Source organism: Rhododendron vialii, chromosome 12a (genome assembly GCF_030253575.1).
Source record: "Rhododendron vialii isolate Sample 1 chromosome 12a, ASM3025357v1".
NCBI classification, from domain to species: Eukaryota; Viridiplantae; Streptophyta; class Magnoliopsida; order Ericales; family Ericaceae; genus Rhododendron; species Rhododendron vialii.
The window spans coordinates 2153284-2170900 of record NC_080568.1 but is presented as its reverse complement, the minus strand read 5'-3'; the positions used below and the strand labels follow the sequence as shown (position 1 = coordinate 2170900).

Here is a 17617-nt window from a genome sequence, read left to right as displayed (position 1 = left end):
TGTTATTCACTACTTGGCTACTACCTCTTGGTCTAGTAAAACCTACGTACTACTAGCACCACTTCAAACTGGCTCGGCGCACGCGTCCTCTCTCTCCAACCCTATTCGCCGTCTTTTCTTTATTCCAAGCTTTGTCCATTCTTTCTCAAACTCCTCCGAGTCTCCCATCTCTATTTGTCCCTTTCCCCTTTGACCTGCTTTCTCATGACCTCACACTCATCGGAATTTTTAAATTGTTTTTCTTTTTGTTTTTCGTTAATTTCTACAGTCACTCTGTAAACAAATTTTGTTTCTTTCCTTCAGTGAAAAGGTTTCAGGTGTTTTTTTTTGTCCCTCTCTCTCTCTCTCTCTCTCTCCCTCTCACCAAAACAAATTCTGCCTCATTTGTGTTGAATTTTGGTTTTTTCTTGGATGTTTTGAGTTTTGCATTTTGCATTTTGCATTTTGGGTTTTCAGTGAAGGAGGTTACAGGTTGGTTACTCTCTTTCTCTCCCTCTGAGTAAGTGGGTTAGGGTTGGTTTTATATGGTGGGTCTATTTTAGGCCTGAATTGGGTGGGAATAGAGCTTTCCCACTTATCTTTTTGTGATATTTAGGCAGTTATGGTGAGGAAACACGGATGGCAGTTGCCAGCTCACACCTTTCAGGTTCGATTCAATCTTTTTCTATCTGCTACTTTTACAGATCTTACTGTCATTTGGCTGTTGTTTAGAAATTACTGATCAGGGTTTGCTTCAGTTAGTAGTTTGCTGAATTGGGTTATGGTTGTTAATGGTAGAAATGGAGGAAAAGATTATTGTTTTATATTTCAGTCGTTGCTATGTGGGTCATCTTAGAAAGGGTACTGTTTGATATTTGTTTGAATTGAAATACTTGTTATGGGCGTTCCTGTGTTAAAAATTCTGCTCAAAATTGTATGGCATGGTTGATGGTTGCCTTCAGCTTTTTGACGTGTTTGGCCATAGATTATTATTGCGAATTTGTTTTATCTCTGAAGTTTGACCATATTTCTTGGTCTGTATAATTCGAAATGCTTAGTTATGGTACAAAATGTAAGGTTTTACGTCTTAATTCTTTTCCACCTACTTGGTTGTATTGTTTGTGAAGATTATTCTATTAAGTTCTAAATCCTTGAAATTGTTTCTGATGTGTCCTTAGGTCTTGTGTTGTGATTTTCCTGTTGAGTTATAGCTCATCGTACAGATTGCTTGATAGATTAAAGTTCGTGAGCCTTGGAGATAGCTATCTGCACAATCCGCAATACCGACGCATCCAGGTCAACATTTTCTTGCCCAATCTCAGCCTTGAGCTCCAGGAGTTCCACAACCTCTTTCACATGTTCCGTCGTTTGAGAAGTAGAAGCATTAGCGGTGGCCTCCGGCAATGCGTCAAAACCATCTAACACGACACTGAGCTCCAGGAGTTCCACCTCCGGCAATGCGTCAAAACCATCTAACATGACACTGAGCTCTAGAATCTCCTTGTCCATAAGAGCCACCTCAGATCGTAGGGCATCATGTTCGATGTCTAAGGAACCAATTCTTGCGTCAAGCAACTTTTCCATTCGTTCCAACTTCGCTTTTTTTAGCACTTTGAGTGGTTTATCGATGAAATATTCCTCCATCTGTATGATCTCATTATCAACGTCGTCGCCGGTGGGCTGCGGGGCTTAGATTTCGGGCTGCGGGGAGAAAGAGATATGACGCCGAGCCATATACATGCATATATACATAACATAGCAACAGAAAGAGAGTGACACGCACAAAGAGTGAGAGATGCGAAAGAAAGAGAGACATACCAGAGGGAGGGAGACGACACCTGGTGTCGACCTAGGGCTTGGAAGACAAGTGGAGTAATCAACTGGTGTAGCTATCGACTAGGAGACTACACCAGTCGATTACTCCACTTGTCTTCCAAGCCCTAGGTCGACACCAAATGTCGTTTCCCTCCCTCTCTCTGGTATGTCTCTCTCTCGCATCTCTCTCCCTTTGTGCGTGTCACTCTCTTTCTGTCACTATGTATATAGCTTGGTGTCATCTCTTTTTCTCCTCGCAGCCCAAAATGCAAGCCCCGCAACCCGCCAACGACAACGTTGATGATGAGATCATACAGATGAAGATTTCACTGATAAACCACTCAAAGTGCTAAAAATGGCCAAGTTGGAACGAATGGAAAAGTTGCTTGACGCAAGAATTGGTTCCTTGCCCTACGATCTGAGGTGGCTTTTATGGACAAAGAGATTCTGGAGCTCAGTGCCGTGTTAGATGGCTTTGACGCATTGCCGGAGGCCACCGCTAGTGCTTCTACTTCTCAAACGACGGACCATGTGAAAGAGGTTGTGGAACTCCTTTGAGATTGGCCAAGAAAATGTTGACCTGGATGCGTCAGTATTGCGGATTGTGCGGATAGCTAGTTCGTGATTCTCCTTATATATGAGCCTTGGAGATGAGAAAGCCATGTGTGAGGCTCCTCCCCATTGGTGGGCAGAGTAGAGGTTGACATGCTTTCCTTTTTTAGTCCCAAGTCAGGCCTTAGAGCTTGTAATCAATGAACCAATAGAGGCTATTTTGGTGATACATGGAGACCCGTATCATTTGCCAAGTGAGGCGGTAGGTATGATACTTCTTCCGAGATGTCAGATGGCGGTCAACGCCCCCTCTCTCTCTAGGACCGGTCAAGTTAGAGCTCGCCGGAGGCAAGCTCGTCCTCCTTGACAAACCCTTTGCTCTAGCCTCCAAACAACATTCCTCCTTAGGTCCCGAGAGAGATACCTAGGTCCTGCTCCCGGCCTAGGGACGGTGTATAGAGTCGCCTTTAAGTATTTGTGGAGTCTTCAAAGTGTTAAGTCGGAGGTGAGGTGCCCGAAGGTGACCTCACTTCTCCATGGGTGGAGAGTTCCTGGAGCAATTCCTCCGGAGGCGGAGTTTGTGGAGGAAGTTTGCTTTGACGGAGGCAAGGTTCATGGAGGAGGTACTGCTCCACCGGAAACATAGTTTGTGGAGGAAGTCTCCTCTTGGGCGGAATGTATAATTTGTGGAGGAAGCTTTGCTCCGCCGGAGGTGAGTACCATGGAGAAAGCCTTCCTCCTCCTGGAGGTGAGTGTTATGGAGGAAGCCTTGCTCCTCCCGGAGGTGAGGATCGTGGAGGAAGCCTTGCTCCTCCTGGAGGTGAGTATTGTGGATATTGTGGAGGATGCCTTGCTTCTCTTGGAGGTGATGATTGTGGAGGAAGCCTTGCTCCTCCTGGAGATGAGTATTGTGGAGGAAGCCTTACTCATCCCGGAGGTGGTCGCCGGCAGGGTTCTTGGAGAAGGTGCATCCGGATGCGGGATATATCGTATACCCACATTAATGTCCCCTTGCGCGCATATACTCATGTCACAAAATGAGTATGTGCGGGCATAATTGGATCATGGAGGGGACCTCGTTCCTCCTAGAATGGGTCGCCAGAAGAGCTTATGGAGGAGGCGCATCCGGATGTGGGGTGTATCGTATACCCACAGATAGTATCGCTCCTATGTAGTGTTTGACGTAAAGATTAGTATTCCTGCCGTACTAGAATGCCTATTATCTAGTGCATTTTGCTTTGTTTCGGTGTTACATGTTGCTCTAGTTCCGGGTGTAAACATGGTTGTTTTCTTAGGTGTTTTGTGGAGATGAGGTTGTTCCATTGTGTTTCCTTTGATGAGACAACATCGTGGACTGTATGAAGTGTTGTTTATTTAGTTCTCTTGTTTGGTTATGCACTCATCATTTTTTAGTTTTTGCTATCTGGAAAAGCGATTTGGGTAGAGCACAATGGAGAAACCGATAACAAAACCATGAGGAGAAGTGGAGAACTAACCATGGGGGGCATGGTCCCAATCTAGTCAGTGTCGAGTAACGTATGTAGTCCATAGGAAGGTTCTCGTATTAAGACGATGGGTCGATATTTCTCGCTTAGCTAACCTGTCCACTCATTACCTTGGCCTCTCTATAACCAATGGTTATGACGCAACTCAACCGGATTTACGACTTTCTTTCACCAGGAGATTACATGGGTACATGGTATTGTCTTTATTGGGTAAGGTTTAGCACCACTAAAGCATCAATTTTGATATCCTTCTTAATCCATCCTATTATGGTAGTTGAAGATTCCCAAAAAACTCCTTATAACTAGAAACTATTTTGATCACTCGTCCCTAGTTAGATACAAGACTTGCACCAAGAAGATTTTCTCGTCTTACCCGTGCTTTTTTTCGGTTGCAATGTCTTGAAGGTACTTTTTACATGTTTGTAGACAAAATAACATGTAAAATTGTTTTTATTTGAAAGAGGACTCTTCTTAGCTTAAAATACAATTAATCATCTAGAAATGTATTAGAAATTTGTTTTCGGGTTGTGAGCACTAAACATAGCTGCTAGATCACTGTTTATGTCGAATTTCGTTTAAAGTTCTTAGGCAGTCCTGGACTGACCCCTATCGTGAACTTTCTGGTCAATTTTCTTCTTTCCATTTACAAGTGCAATAACACTCTTCCACTCTTCTTCAATACACTTCAAGGGCTTCGTTAATTTAATCTTTCCCTTTCCTCCAATGCCTCTTGATCATCAGTCCAATCACCATATATGCCCTACAAAGATGAATTTAACTTGTTATAAAACATGAGGTTGTTTGTGAGAACTCTGTAGTTGGAGTTTCAATTTTAACTTATTTTGTTATTTTGTCCTGATTTTTTGCTTGCTTTTTTCTCCTAGTCCCTACCACATTTCTTTTACTAGGTTTACTGGCACGTGCATGTGCCAAACCTAGTACATGCTACATAGAGTTGGTCATCTTGTTGGGTTTCAGTTTAATGAATATCTGCGTCTTCATATTTGCAAATGATTGTTGGTTAATATTTTCTCTTTTCCTTTGATAGGTTGTTGCAATAACAGTGTATTGCTTGTTGGTGGTTGCGTTCTATGCTTTCTTTGCACCTTTCCTCGGAGGCCGCATTTGGGAGTACGCTTTGGTTGCCTTCTACTCACCAGTGGTAGGTAGACATGAATAGTAGGTTCTTCTTTCAGCATTTATTTTCAGTTGCATTTCATAGCTTATAATGGATTGGGAAGTGGTTCGGAGTAGTCCTACTAATGTTCAGAGCACTAGAAGAAAATCAAGGCCCTATGCAGAAGCTCAAATTTAGATTGGACCATGCTCTACTTTTTTCTAAGGGAACACGGGTAGTAAATTTGTGGCATAAGGTTTGCATGAAATCGTTGTAATATACAATTTTCATCCATCGTATGCTTTATTTCGATTATGATGGCAATAGTGGGAAAAGTTACTGCCATCAGAGTTACACATTGTCGTTTCTGTGATTATTGGTACTCTTTAATTTTGAATGAGGCAAGGAGAAGAAACTAACTGAATTCAAACCGAGTTCACTAGAAGTAGATGAGACTGTAGGCCACTGTGATGTCTCTTTTGGGATTTCAGAGCTTCATTCAACATTACAGAACTCTAGATTAAAACAAACTTGTAAAAAGCATTAGGCTAGAAATTACATAGTATATAATATCCTGACCGTCATAGTTCTATCCCACCATGTGGAGACAAGAGGCTAACTGTAATTGCCAAGGCCAACCTTGATAAGAACCTGAGTTTCCTCCCAAATGGAGCTCCTTGCAGAAATTCCAAATCAGTGACGAGGATTGATAATTTTGTGGTTAATTCTGAGCTTTATATTTGTTTATTTTTCACCAAGGAAAGTTGGACTGAAAATGTGGTAAAAAGTAACTTTGTTCCTAATAGTTAATGCTTAACCAGTGGATAAAACCATATTCTGGATCAGAATCATTTGGAACGAGTACTATATGTGATGGTGCTCTTTTTCTTACGGTACTGCAGGCACTACTTGTTTTCGTTCTTTATGTGCGGGCCACAGCAATCAATCCTGCAGATCCTGGCATTATGTTTAAATTTGGCGGTGAGATAATGAATGTACGTAATTCAAAGCTTGAATTACCAACCAAGTCTGGAAATTTTGACGAACTCGGCACTGCGATTCATTCTTCTCCTTCATCAGCTTCTAGAAGTTCCTTGTCACGAGTAAACTCTAGTAGGAAAGGTTCTATAGTAGAAGAAAGAAGAACAGAAATGCAGTTCGAAACCCCTAGTAAGACTACATTTTGTGATTGTATTGGAGGAATTTGCTGTGGAGTGTTTGTACATGAAGATTGCCGCAAAGAAGATGGGTTAGCTGATCAACAAGGCACAGGTGAAGAGGCATTGTACTGCACATTGTGCGAGGCTGAGGTACTTTTTTTTGAAAAAAAAATATTACTCGAATTGATCTGCTGATGTTATACAGCTGGAATGCTTCTGTTTCCTAGGAGATGGGATCGAAACAACAGTTGAATCCCAAAAAACTTGAAGGCATGATGTCTCCGGAGCTGTATTGCTATATTATGCCTTCCAACTTAAACTACCTTATCGCCGATCAAAAAAAAAAAAACTTAAACTACCTTATCAAGTCTTGCAAGTGTTTTAGAAATGGCTTCTAATCTGCACCATCTTCACCACTCTCATTCTCTTGTGGATCCATCCTCACTATCATTGTACAACTTTAGTCTGCTTGACTGCCTCTTCTCCCCGGGTGGATTTATGCATTTATTTCATGCTGCAATTTTGAACCTAGTGAATTGCAGATAAGTATTTATTGAAGAAGATATCTTTCATGTCGAACCCAAAAGATTTTTCTGTGTTACGCTCCGTGTCCGTCTCTTGCTGCATATTCATGGTTTTGGTGGAAGTAAATGGAGAGAGGGAGAGGTTGAGAGATTATTCTGTTCTGTCCTTGGAAAGATGTACAAAGATGTTGCTGATCACAATTATGAATATAGATGTTTCTGATCCTTGGCCTTTTTGATATACTTTTCTTGTATCAACCTTTTGACATACTCTGGATGCTTCTTCTTTTTGTGTGTGTACTGCAGGTGCGTAAATTCAGCAAACACTGTCGTAGTTGCGACAAATGTGTTGATGGATTTGACCACCATTGCCGCGTATGTTCTATTTTTTTAGCATTCATATCACTATCTGCCAAGGTTGGCGGCAACAATGTTCAAAATAATGTCGGGGGAATTAACTGCATCATGTTTCTCTTATTGCAGTGGCTGAACAACTGTGTAGGGAGGAAAAACTACATAACTTTCATTTCTCTTATGGCCACCAGTGTTATTTGGGTATGTTTTGGAGCTGACTTTACTTTCTCAAATAAATCTTTTAAGCTGTTATAGTGATCTTCTCTCTGTCTCTCTCAGCTTGTTACTGAAGCTGGAGTTGGCATTGCTGTACTAGTGCGATGCTTTGTCAATAAGAGAAGTATGGAGGCTGCAATAGTGGATAGACTGGGGAATGGTTTCTCTCGTGCTCCATTTGCAACTGTTGTGGTATGTCTCAATATAAGCATGCTTCGAATCAGCGTGGCTAATTAGTGTATGAAAAAACGTTAAATATATATTCTTGTGATGAAATCTATTTGATGCAGGCTGTTTGCACAGCAGTTTCATTGCTGGCATGCGTGCCGTTGGGTGAACTTCTCTTCTTCCATGTTATACTCATTCGGAAGGTCAGTTCAGAGTATTTGCATGCTTTCCTTTCCACAATGCTCCGTTTGGTTCTATTGGACTTGGAAGAACACTGGAAGTTCCTTATTTTATGATTGGATTTACTGGTTTTGATGTTAGATTTCTTATACCAAATGGAGCATGGCAAAAGATGAAACATGATTAGAAAAATTTAGCAAGGGAAAAACATGCACATAGAGTAGCTATTTGAATCCGGATTGTTTCTTTTCTCATTCTTTATTTGTTTGCCTCAGGGTATTACGACATATGAATACGTTGTTGCAATGAGAACAATGAGCGAGGCACCCGCAGGGGGATCCATGGATGAAGAACAGCCAACTTTGTTGTATTCTCCCTCGGGGTCTGCTACAACTGGCTTTAGTGGTGGAAGTTCTTTGGGCCTGCAGTACAAGGGGGCATGGTGCACCCCTCCTAGGGTTTTTGTCGATTATCAGGTATAACTTTTTGTGGTTGTTCTTTAAAGTTTATACCTAGGTATCTATATTTTTTTGAAACGGGAAACCATATGGTACATAGATACCCGGTATGTCTCTGAGGACAGAGGTTTTACCTTTGAGTTGTGTTCATGTGCAGCCGCAACTGAAGGTTGAGAAAATGTGTATGACTAACCACCTTAATAACCAGATCAAATGTTAGATTATCAAAGAGAAAACAAGAAGAGTGCTCTATTCCATTTCTTAAAATATTGGCTTCGAGTATCTCAATATTACTGTCAACCCTTGAGATCTGATAAGTTCAACCTCATACATGATTTGTCAAACCTTGCTGCTAAACACGCTAGTAACGGTTTTGTTGGGTTATCAAACAATTAGTCTTTTACATCAGTTCAACTTGTAATTATCCTAGTTTTTATCATCTTGCTGCACCCTAATTTTTTCGTATCACTATGGTTGGACTACAATTTGTACCGGAAGCTTAGGTTGTAGGAAAATGGGCCAGTAATATAATGAGGCTGTCTTGGAACAACAAATACATACGGTAAGGCTTGAACATGATTTTTGATACCAGAATAGATTAACAATGGTCCTAGAGATGGACCGAACTCACCCAACATTGCTTGCCCCACTCTCTTAACAACTACAAATGTCACTTCTCATTTGCTGTTATTTTTCCTCATTATATTTGCTATGTATTACTAAAGCTCCCCGAGTTTTCCAGTTAATACTCAGAATTTCTGATGCCAATTAGGCAATTACCAATTTGCAAACGAATAATACTCAGAAGCAATCACATGTAAATTTTCCAGACATTCTCAAACTTCCTAACTTGGTGTTATTCTTGTTAAATGATATTTTCCCCCATTGGTTCTGAAATTCTAGCCGTGTTTTCTGCTACTGCCTCTCTCTCCACACACACACACATGCGCTGTCATACTTTCACTGGCCGTACAATTTTGATTGATGCTATATTAGAGAGCAAATATGAGCCAGGGCTAAAAGAGCCACCTATGCTTTGCACAGTCGTCTGTGTTTGCTGTTTATGTAGAAGTACTAACGTAAAGCAAAATCGATAACAATTTGAAGTCATGATTGATTGAGAGATTTACAAAACATGTTTTTGGTCTGGTTTTATCAGGAAGAAGTTGCACCTCAATTGCAACCCGGTATGGTCCCATCGACAGTGGATCCAGATGCAACCGGAATCAAGATACCTAAACGCCCTGTTCGCATAAGTGCCTGGAAGCTCGCAAAGCTAGACTCACACGAAGCCGTTAGAGCTGCAGCCAAAGCCAGGGCATCTTCCTCCGTACTCCGTCCCATCGATAACCGCCATGTGCCAGATCCCGAATTGAGCTCCAGCTGTAACCAGAGTGGCAGAAGCAGTGTGAGCACCGACACGGGAGGAATTAAAGAGGCCAAGATTGAGCCGAGAAACTCTTTTGGCTTAAGTCAAGGTAGCCGAGATGAATACGAAACCGGCACTCAGAGTGTGAGTAGCTTCAGCAGTCCAAGTCACGTTCACGAATCGGTCACGCTGAGCCCCCTCCCTCAGGTGGCTCAGAATTTGAACCACCTTTTAACTGCTTCCACTTCGAAACCTGGGTTTGTCCAAGATCGTGCTCCGACTTCAAGGGCCGGTTTCCCTCGGATCAACCCTACAGTGTCCCATTCTACTTCTGCGTTTGATGAAAGGATCATGCAAAGGGATAGTAACGCTAGCGATGATCCATGGTCGAACCTCCCAGCACCAGCACCAGCTACTAGTAATCTTCTGAGAGAGGTTAAAAGGACGTCGGTTGTGTGGGACCAAGAGGCTGGAAGGTATGTGTCGGTTCCTGTATCTGCTTTAGAACCCCGAAACAGACCAGCCTTTCCGACTGGAGTAGTAGTGTCGTCAAACCCTCTTAATTCTGAAATAGCAACGCATAGCTCTGATATAAGGCCTGTTTTGCCTCGAGAACAACCCTCCTCTTCTTTGGCAACGGTGCCTCCATTAGAGCAGTCGGAGAAGCTGCTTTACACAGGCGAGTCTATTTTCTTCGGGGGGCCACTTCTGAGTGCCCCTTCGAGGGATGGGAATTCAACTCTGAGACACGGCCAAGATAGAGCCGGACTTAACTTGCCTCGGGAATCCAGATTCAAGAGGGATTCGGCATCTAATCAGCTCCCCATTTTCGTCCCAGGGGATTTGAAGTAGAAGCGCTTTGCTCGTTTATGACCCAAAACACGTGCTGGAAGAAATGTTTGTGGGTTTCTGGTGTGGAAACCTCTGATGGGAGCTCTGCTTTAACGCCCTCAGAAGCTTGAATCCATAAAAGAGCAACAATCTTGCTGAATTTGCCAGGTTCCGGTGGTTTCTTCTTACAGAATTTTCTGAATAACACGTCGGTGATAGTGCGCCTCTGTAAATGAGATTCGCCCGACAATTTACACTCCATCCAGTATGTTGGCTGAAGGATTCTGCCTGAATTCTTTTGACTCGCCATCACCGGGCTTCATATGTAGTTTCGAAATTTTTTTTGTACCTTTTTTTTTCTTCATTATATAGTTTTGGGGTCGTCCATTTATGAACATCTCCTCCGCGCCTTCCACACGCTTGCGTGCGCACACGTCACCAATCTAGCTTCATATATAGCTCCGATTTCTGAAGAACTTTTTTTTGTACTTTTTCTTTTTCTTTATAGTTTTTGAGTCGTCCAATAACTTTCATTATTCATTTATGAATTATGACTATTTTCTCCGCGTCTTACACACACAGGCACGCGCATACAAAAATGTGAAAAATTAAGAGAAACATGGAATAGGGCCAGGTCTTCTGCATAAGAATTTGGACAGAGATGACATGTCTCGTAAAGCGAGAAATAAGTATTTAGAAAATAAAAACCTTAGCAAAACGGAATTGAAAATACACTGACAATATAAGCAGGAGAATCCCAGAACGTAATCCTGTAATTTATTAAAAATACACTGGAATTGAAACGGGAAAATCTCAAAACACGATCCTGTAAATTTGAAAGTACATCGGAACATGGGTACAATCGAATTCGGGTGCCTTACATAGGAGCGGAACAAAAGAAGCCTTGTAATGAACGGTCAAGGCTCCTTGGACTGTTTTTCAGCCTTTCTTCTAGCACGCCTCTCTCTTGAGCTCTCATATGGCTTGTATCCTCCTCCTCCATTCTCATCTTCTTCCGAATCAAATAAATCTTGCAATGATTTCTGCACAGTTTTTATGCACACTACCATCACATACATATCCACACGCACATACGCAAATACAAATAAATTCATACCAACGATGCGACATAGATATCCGAACACGGAGCCAGACACATTAGTGTCCTGAAACCGAATAGTAGTACCGTCCGATGTGTTTAGAACTCACATGGTGCACGCGGGACCCGCACTCATAAGATGAAACCGAATTTGTGTAATTCATTTTCGTACATCAATGAGAAGGCAGAGAGTATTTTCTATTTTGTTTTGCTAGACCGGCCAAAAAGTGGGCTGGGGTGGGGGTCTGGGGCGACCAGAGTAGTTGATCCCCTTGTGACCATAGAATAACTTATCTCCACCTTGAAATGTCCGGATTTGAGCCATAACTGATCCGGTCGGAAAGAAAACATTTGTCCATCACAACGTCGAGGGACTCGTCGCCAAAACCCCCCACCAAAATGCAAATAGACATGAGGCCCTCACATCCCAACCGGTCGACTCAAACTCAGGACCGGTGGGAAGGGGAGGGTTTTAACCCCTGCTGCCTTAGCCACTTGAACTACCACCCCGGTGGTGAGAGAGAGAGAGAGAGAGAGAGAGAGAGCAAGTAGGAGTATTATTACCTCTCTGAGCTCAGCGAAGCTGACTGCATAGAAGGTAACAGCAGCAACTGCTACAATTCCCAGTACGGGAACGGCTAGTTGCATTGCGTCCATTTCTTTCACCTTCTTTTGTTAGGCGGAAATTCTGAAGCGAATTCTTCAGATACTTTCAACTCTTCTCATCCAATTTCATAGAACAACGCACAAGGGATAATATGGGGTACAATCTTTTCTGTCCCGAATTTTTTTTTGGCTCTTTGCCAAGGCTGAAGGGTTTTCGATTGTTGGATTGTGTCTGTGTGTTTTTTTTAATTTTTATGTTTTAAATCTAACGTCCAGAAAACCCCTTCTGCACTGAGGTACATGGGTTTTCAGCACAGAAGATTATGTATCGGATAAGATTAGATTGTGTGTTCTTTCGGTTGTTGGATTGCATGTGTGTATTTTTTTTATGTTTTAAATCTAACATCCGGAAAATCTCTTCAGTACAGAGATATATGGATTTTCGGCACAGAAGAGGATCTTCTGGTAAGATTGCCTCGTATAAAAGATGGTTGGTGTTGGTCACACAATCAAAGGATAAGCTTGGGCCACCACAAAAGCACAATTTACGAGCTTGGGCCACCACAGCACCATTTATTTGTAGGGTGACACTGTCCCAGTGGAAAAGCTTGGGCTTGGGCTGGGCTAAAGTTGACAGTGTTGGCCCTTGGGTCCACTAATCAGTATACTTGTCTGTTTGGGCCAATGCAATCTCATTTCCTCCCCAATGCTTTATCTTTTTCTTTTGTCTTGCGTTTTTCTTTGTTTGTCTTAACTTTAATCACGTAATCCTTCATACTATAATGTCTGACGCTCCCGCTCTCAATCTCACATTGCGCTCGTGCTTTCTATCCTCGCTCTTGCGAAATTCTTTGGTTTGATATGTGTTTCAGAGACTCGTTCTCGCTCGCGAATTATGTGACTCGGGTCTTCCCCAAGTGTTCGAGGCGTTTTTCGGGGGTTTTTTTGGCCAGACAACTTGTATACTTCTATTATATTCTAAGGGCCGGGAGGGGTGGGAGTTGAACTCCTGATCTTGTAGATGGAGGAGCTCTAAGGAAGCAACTCAATCACTCAACTATGCCTCAAAATCTAGGTATTCGAGGATTCAGATTGATTAATTCTAGATGCATATAATTGTCATCTCACATATACATACCAAATAAATCACCAGGTCTAGCCGATCAAATAAATTACCATAATTCTAGAAGTTTTAGTTGTTGTTAGCGAAGGTGGAGCCAAAGTTTTATATATATGAGAGTACATGATTCTTATCATTGAGCTAACACTCCACTTGCGTTCGAATAATAATTTGACCCACTAATGTCCTAGCTTTCGAAGAATAGGGAAGAAAAATGTCTCGAAGATGCACAATAAAACTAATACTATGACAAATTTTGTCATGAAATTCTGTTTTCACTAATTAATTGCTTGCATTTTCAAACCCCATATGAAACGGAATTGAGCTAATTAATTAGACTTCCACGTTGGGGCGTCGGTCTGTTGACCGTTGAGCGGAAGATTTGAACGCCTCCAAACCAAACCAAACCAAGCCAAGAACAAAGGGACGGTTCAACTACTGGTCAATTCCGTTTCTGACGGCCGTGATTTTAGTCTCAGAATTGAACTTGTCCTCCTCCACTCTCTCTCTCTCTCTAGAAAATATAGTTCGAGCATCTTTTTCTTTTCTCAATGAAATGATGGGCTCACTGGGCTGAGATGACCAACGGAGGTGAACCGCCTGAGTGCTGAGTGTGACCCTAAGAGAACTCATCCGCCCTGAAATGTTCGGATTTGAGTCGTAACTTATCCGACCGGAGGTTAAATATTTGTCAATCACCGTGATTATCAGAATTTGGACAAAACAATCCATACATCACTTTCGGGTTGACTTTTTAACACAGATGTTGTACATATTTTTTGTGGGGTTCATTTTTTGTCCTCATTGAAAAAAAACAGCTCAATCGGATATCGGTAAGTGTTTTTTCCAGAATTCATAGGACGAAACTATTTGGTTTGCCCTACGAAGTCTATAAGAATATTTAACGAAATTAGATTGAGCTGATTTTTTCCAATAATCCTTCAAAATTTTGAGCAGTTCAACTAATTTTTGTAAAATCCGAAATAGGCTCCAAAAAAAACTGTGCAAAATCTGTATAGTATTACTATCTGTGTGCATAGCAGAACCCATTATATAACCATGGGCTGTCGAGTGCAAAGAATATTTTCTTGAGAGTGACTACAGCTGCAAATGAGCCAGCAACTCAGCTAGAATGTGACAAACTTTTATACAAATTTTACATATTTTCGTCCACATTTTTATCTCTTTATATAACATATAATATCGTTCCCGGGGTTGTTGAAATTGAAATTCTTTAATGCGGCATCAGAGTCGTCCGTTTGACAAACAATGATCTACATTTTATCTTAGTTCCTGCTATTATCGATCTGAGATCTGTCGAGACAGACGATCAATATGTTGCACTACACCCTGTAGTAAAGACAACCGCCGAAATACTGCACTACACCCTGTAATGTACTCTCCGCACTACAGAATCCCCAAGTCCAGGACTATTTTTAGTATTTCCCAACAGAAGAGTTAAGCTGGCACGGATGAGGAAAAGGTAAACCGTCTTTATCGTTGAGACGCAGCCATCGTCGTTGTAAAGTATAGAGGGGCGGTTTGGTCGGTCGCCAATGGGCCGTCCCATCTCGGACCAAAAAGTGGGACTTCCTCATTCCAATTGTGCAATGACTAAAATGGCCCTTTACCAATGCTTTCCAAACTTCAATAGTACTTATGTTTTACGAAATCTTTGTAGGATTCTCCTTTTTTTTTCATTGGTTGTGTTGTTTTTAAGACTGATAAAGGAACCAAGTTATTCGCTTTTGAGTTTATATTTGCGCGTTAAAACTCGTTCGAGATCAGATTTTTACTTTAACAAACTTAACTTGGATAAGCTATTACTCACCATGTGCATCTTATGATGTTTAAAAAACTCAAGCTACACAAGTTTAGCATTTGATCAGCTCGTAAAATTCGTTTGAGCTCTATCTAATCAACAAATTAAATGTAAACATATTTTTGAAACTAGTTAAGTTTTCAAATTATGCTTGAAGAACTTGTTTATCAGCTCTAGTTTGTTTGAAATGGCAAATGAAAATTTACGAAACAAAAAAGAAAACTTATGGTTATATCCATCGATCCAAGCCCGTGTCAATACTTGTTCTTTATCTTTTTGAAGCAACGTCTATTGTCAATAAAAAGGACGACTTTAATATAATCGAGTTGAGATTTTATTGGAAATGAGAATCTGACCACTTATTATGACGCTAATCTAATATGAGTTGAGATTTTATTATATTGTTTACTTCGTGAAATGAAAGGCGTGAATAGAATAGAATTTGAGGTTTTTATTGGAAATGAGAATACATATATCACATTTACATTGTGAATAAATATCCGTAACAACAAATGCAAGAAAGTAGTAATTCCGGAACATTTTCTTAAATCAATTTTGAGCCAAAGTAAAGTGATCAATATCTCCCGTTCAAATTTCTTTAATGCGGTCCACGTACGTTATAATCTGTTCATCTACGTAATGAACAAAAAGGATTACAGGAAATTAATCTTCTGGTAATTGAAACGGATTAAGGAAATTCATCCGAAAATCCAATCTTATCTTTGGAAAATATCCTATGTTGTGTTAAGTGCATCTTTTTTGGGTATGAATGGATGGATGCCTTTCACGGTTTCACCTTCCATAGTTTTTACTACATTGTTTCTTGAAAGAAAAGAAAATGAGAAGTACAAGTTAGCACAATAGTAACATTTTAAAAGAATAAAAAATTTGATCAAATGGTAAATAGTTACCACCAAGTCTCAACTTACCAATTGACAACAAGGTCAATTCCTTGTAAAAATAAAAAAATAAAAATCGATTTGAATGACAAAAATACTGAAGAGTAATACAAAGATTAGAAAACTCGTAACGGCATAAACTATCAAAGATAGGATTCGTAATGAACCTATACTACATGACCTGCACACGACAATCCATTTGCAACTTGTAGTTTCATTATGATCAGAATTTTGAATTTGCATACAAATTTGCGCAATAAAAAGATTTTTAAAAGAAATTATATACAAGGAGAATCATTTTCACCCCCACCAAAAATTCAATAAATTTTGAAGGTATAAGAGATAAATGAGAAATGGTTAACATAGAATAGAAGGTTTTTTACCCTTTTTTACCTCAACCAAATAGATTCATAACATCCAAAGATTAAGGCTATGTGTTGGAACCCATGGAAAGGAAAGGAAAAGAAAGGAAAATTAAAAAAATTTCCCTTCCATTGTTTGGTTGGAAGAGAAAGGATGAAGAAAATAAGAATTTCAAGTGTAGTAAATAGTACTCTAATTTTTTCCTCCCATTTTCCTTCTCTTTTATTTTTCTTTCATTTCCATGGGTTCCAAATAGAGCCTAAAAGAAAAATACGGAATGATACCTGAAAAGGCTTTTATCCGTGTTTCCCCATTAGTCACATAATGTGCAAGCAAAATGTGGAGTGCAAGTGCGAACGCGTCTTCTAAAATCATTCTAAGTTATCAAAAGTGAGGGCGAGGATTGAGAGGAAAATAAGTTTCACTAAAATTTTTGCACTACAATTTATTGGCTTTTGTGAAGTTGTTCATATTAAACTCATACATTCAACACATTTTCTACAGTTTTTAGTTTAGAGGAAACAACTTGACTACAAATAGCTATTAGAAATTGTGCACAACTTGTACCTTACCAGAAACGCCTTAGAGCTAGTTTACCAGTGTAAAGATAAACTACCCTATGAACAGTTCTCAATTTTATTTTAGCTATCAATTTTTTTTACAACTACACCAATACAATCCATTTTACCTATCATCTATTAAAATATTATTTTTTCCTTTTTCCAATATTAAAAATAAAGAGAGGAGAAAGGAGAAAGGAGAGAGAAAAGAAACAATAGAAAAAGAAAAGTATGAATAGTGCTTAGGTAAAAATGACTAAAAATTATTCACAAATTGGTTTTACGTCTTCTTTTACCTAACCTAATGCAAACAAGTTTTTGTGAATTTTCTCTCAAAAATAGAGAAAAAATGCATTTTACATTGTTTGATGTACTTGCTCTGGGTCGAACAATAGTTGCCAATACATTCTGCATTAGTAATAAATACTCCCTCCGTCCCATAATATTTGTCCGGTCCGCAAAACAGAGACGTAAAAATAATACAATTTTTGTAAAAAAAGTTGGAAAAAAATTCAACAATTTACTAGATCTTGACGAGTTCTTTTAACTTATGAAAAAAATTTGAATTTTTTCTTGAAAGAAATACATTATTTTATAGTACTCGTTTTGCGGACTGGACAAATATTATTGCGGACTGGACAAATATTATGGGACGGAGGGAGTAAATAAACAAATAAATAAAAACAGCGGCCTAAACTTTAGAACTTCTGTTCAAATTTGCTGTGAGAGTCGGATAAAAAAACACAACGCTGCTACTTGCACAGCAGTCGTGCACAGATCAGTTTTGCGTTCGTCTCGAGTCTCGCAAAGATGATCGGAGCCGCTCATTTTGTTCAAAATACTTCGTTTATGGTCCCTGTAAAAAATCATCTCAATCCGATATCGAAAATGGTGTTTACGAATCATCTAACTTTGCTTCA

At 40.1% G+C, this 17617-nt stretch overlaps 2 protein-coding genes across 3 annotated transcripts; one reads left to right on the top strand and one right to left on the bottom strand.

Annotated features, from left to right (window-relative positions):
- Positions 1 to 11: 11 nt before the first annotated feature.
- LOC131311864 (probable protein S-acyltransferase 19) lies at positions 12 to 10801 on the top strand. 2 transcript variants are annotated; one of them, XM_058339468.1, is made up of 9 exons: positions 12 to 646; positions 4900 to 5013; positions 5871 to 6278; positions 6959 to 7027; positions 7136 to 7207; positions 7286 to 7414; positions 7513 to 7593; positions 7846 to 8046; positions 9188 to 10801. In XM_058339468.1, the coding sequence occupies exons 1-9, from the start codon at positions 602 to 604 to the stop codon at positions 10247 to 10249; spliced, it is 2181 nt and encodes a 726-aa protein (XP_058195451.1). In that variant the 5' UTR covers positions 12 to 601; the 3' UTR covers positions 10250 to 10801. The 2 variants fall into 2 exon arrangements, with proteins under 2 accessions (XP_058195451.1, XP_058195450.1); XM_058339467.1 differs by lacking the exon at positions 12 to 646 and adding an exon at positions 3852 to 4061.
- Positions 10802 to 10988: 187 nt separating this feature from the next.
- Positions 10989 to 12382, bottom strand: LOC131311875 (uncharacterized). The gene is made up of 2 exons (XM_058339494.1): positions 11892 to 12382; positions 10989 to 11271 (listed from the first exon to the last, which is right to left on the bottom strand). The coding sequence occupies exons 1-2, from the start codon at positions 11982 to 11984 to the stop codon at positions 11146 to 11148; spliced, it is 219 nt and encodes a 72-aa protein (XP_058195477.1). The 5' UTR covers positions 11985 to 12382; the 3' UTR covers positions 10989 to 11145.
- Positions 12383 to 17617: the final 5235 nt, after the last annotated feature.

Excerpts from the sequence above, each read along its gene's own strand:
- LOC131311864 (XM_058339467.1), top strand. The coding sequence starts at position 3,981 with ATGGTTATGACGCAACTCAACCGGATTTACGACTTTCTTTCACCAGGA. Across the intron at positions 5,014-5,870 it reads TTGCCTTCTACTCACCAGTG|GCACTACTTGTTTTCGTTCT; the intron begins GTAGGTAGACAT and ends ACGGTACTGCAG. Across the intron at positions 6,279-6,958 it reads GCACATTGTGCGAGGCTGAG|GTGCGTAAATTCAGCAAACA; the intron begins GTACTTTTTTTT and ends TGTGTACTGCAG.
- LOC131311875 (XM_058339494.1), bottom strand. The coding sequence starts at position 11,984 with ATGGACGCAATGCAACTAGCCGTTCCCGTACTGGGAATTGTAGCAGTT. Across the intron at positions 11,272-11,891 it reads GCTTCGCTGAGCTCAGAGAG|AAATCATTGCAAGATTTATT; the intron begins GTAATAATACTC and ends AAAACTGTGCAG.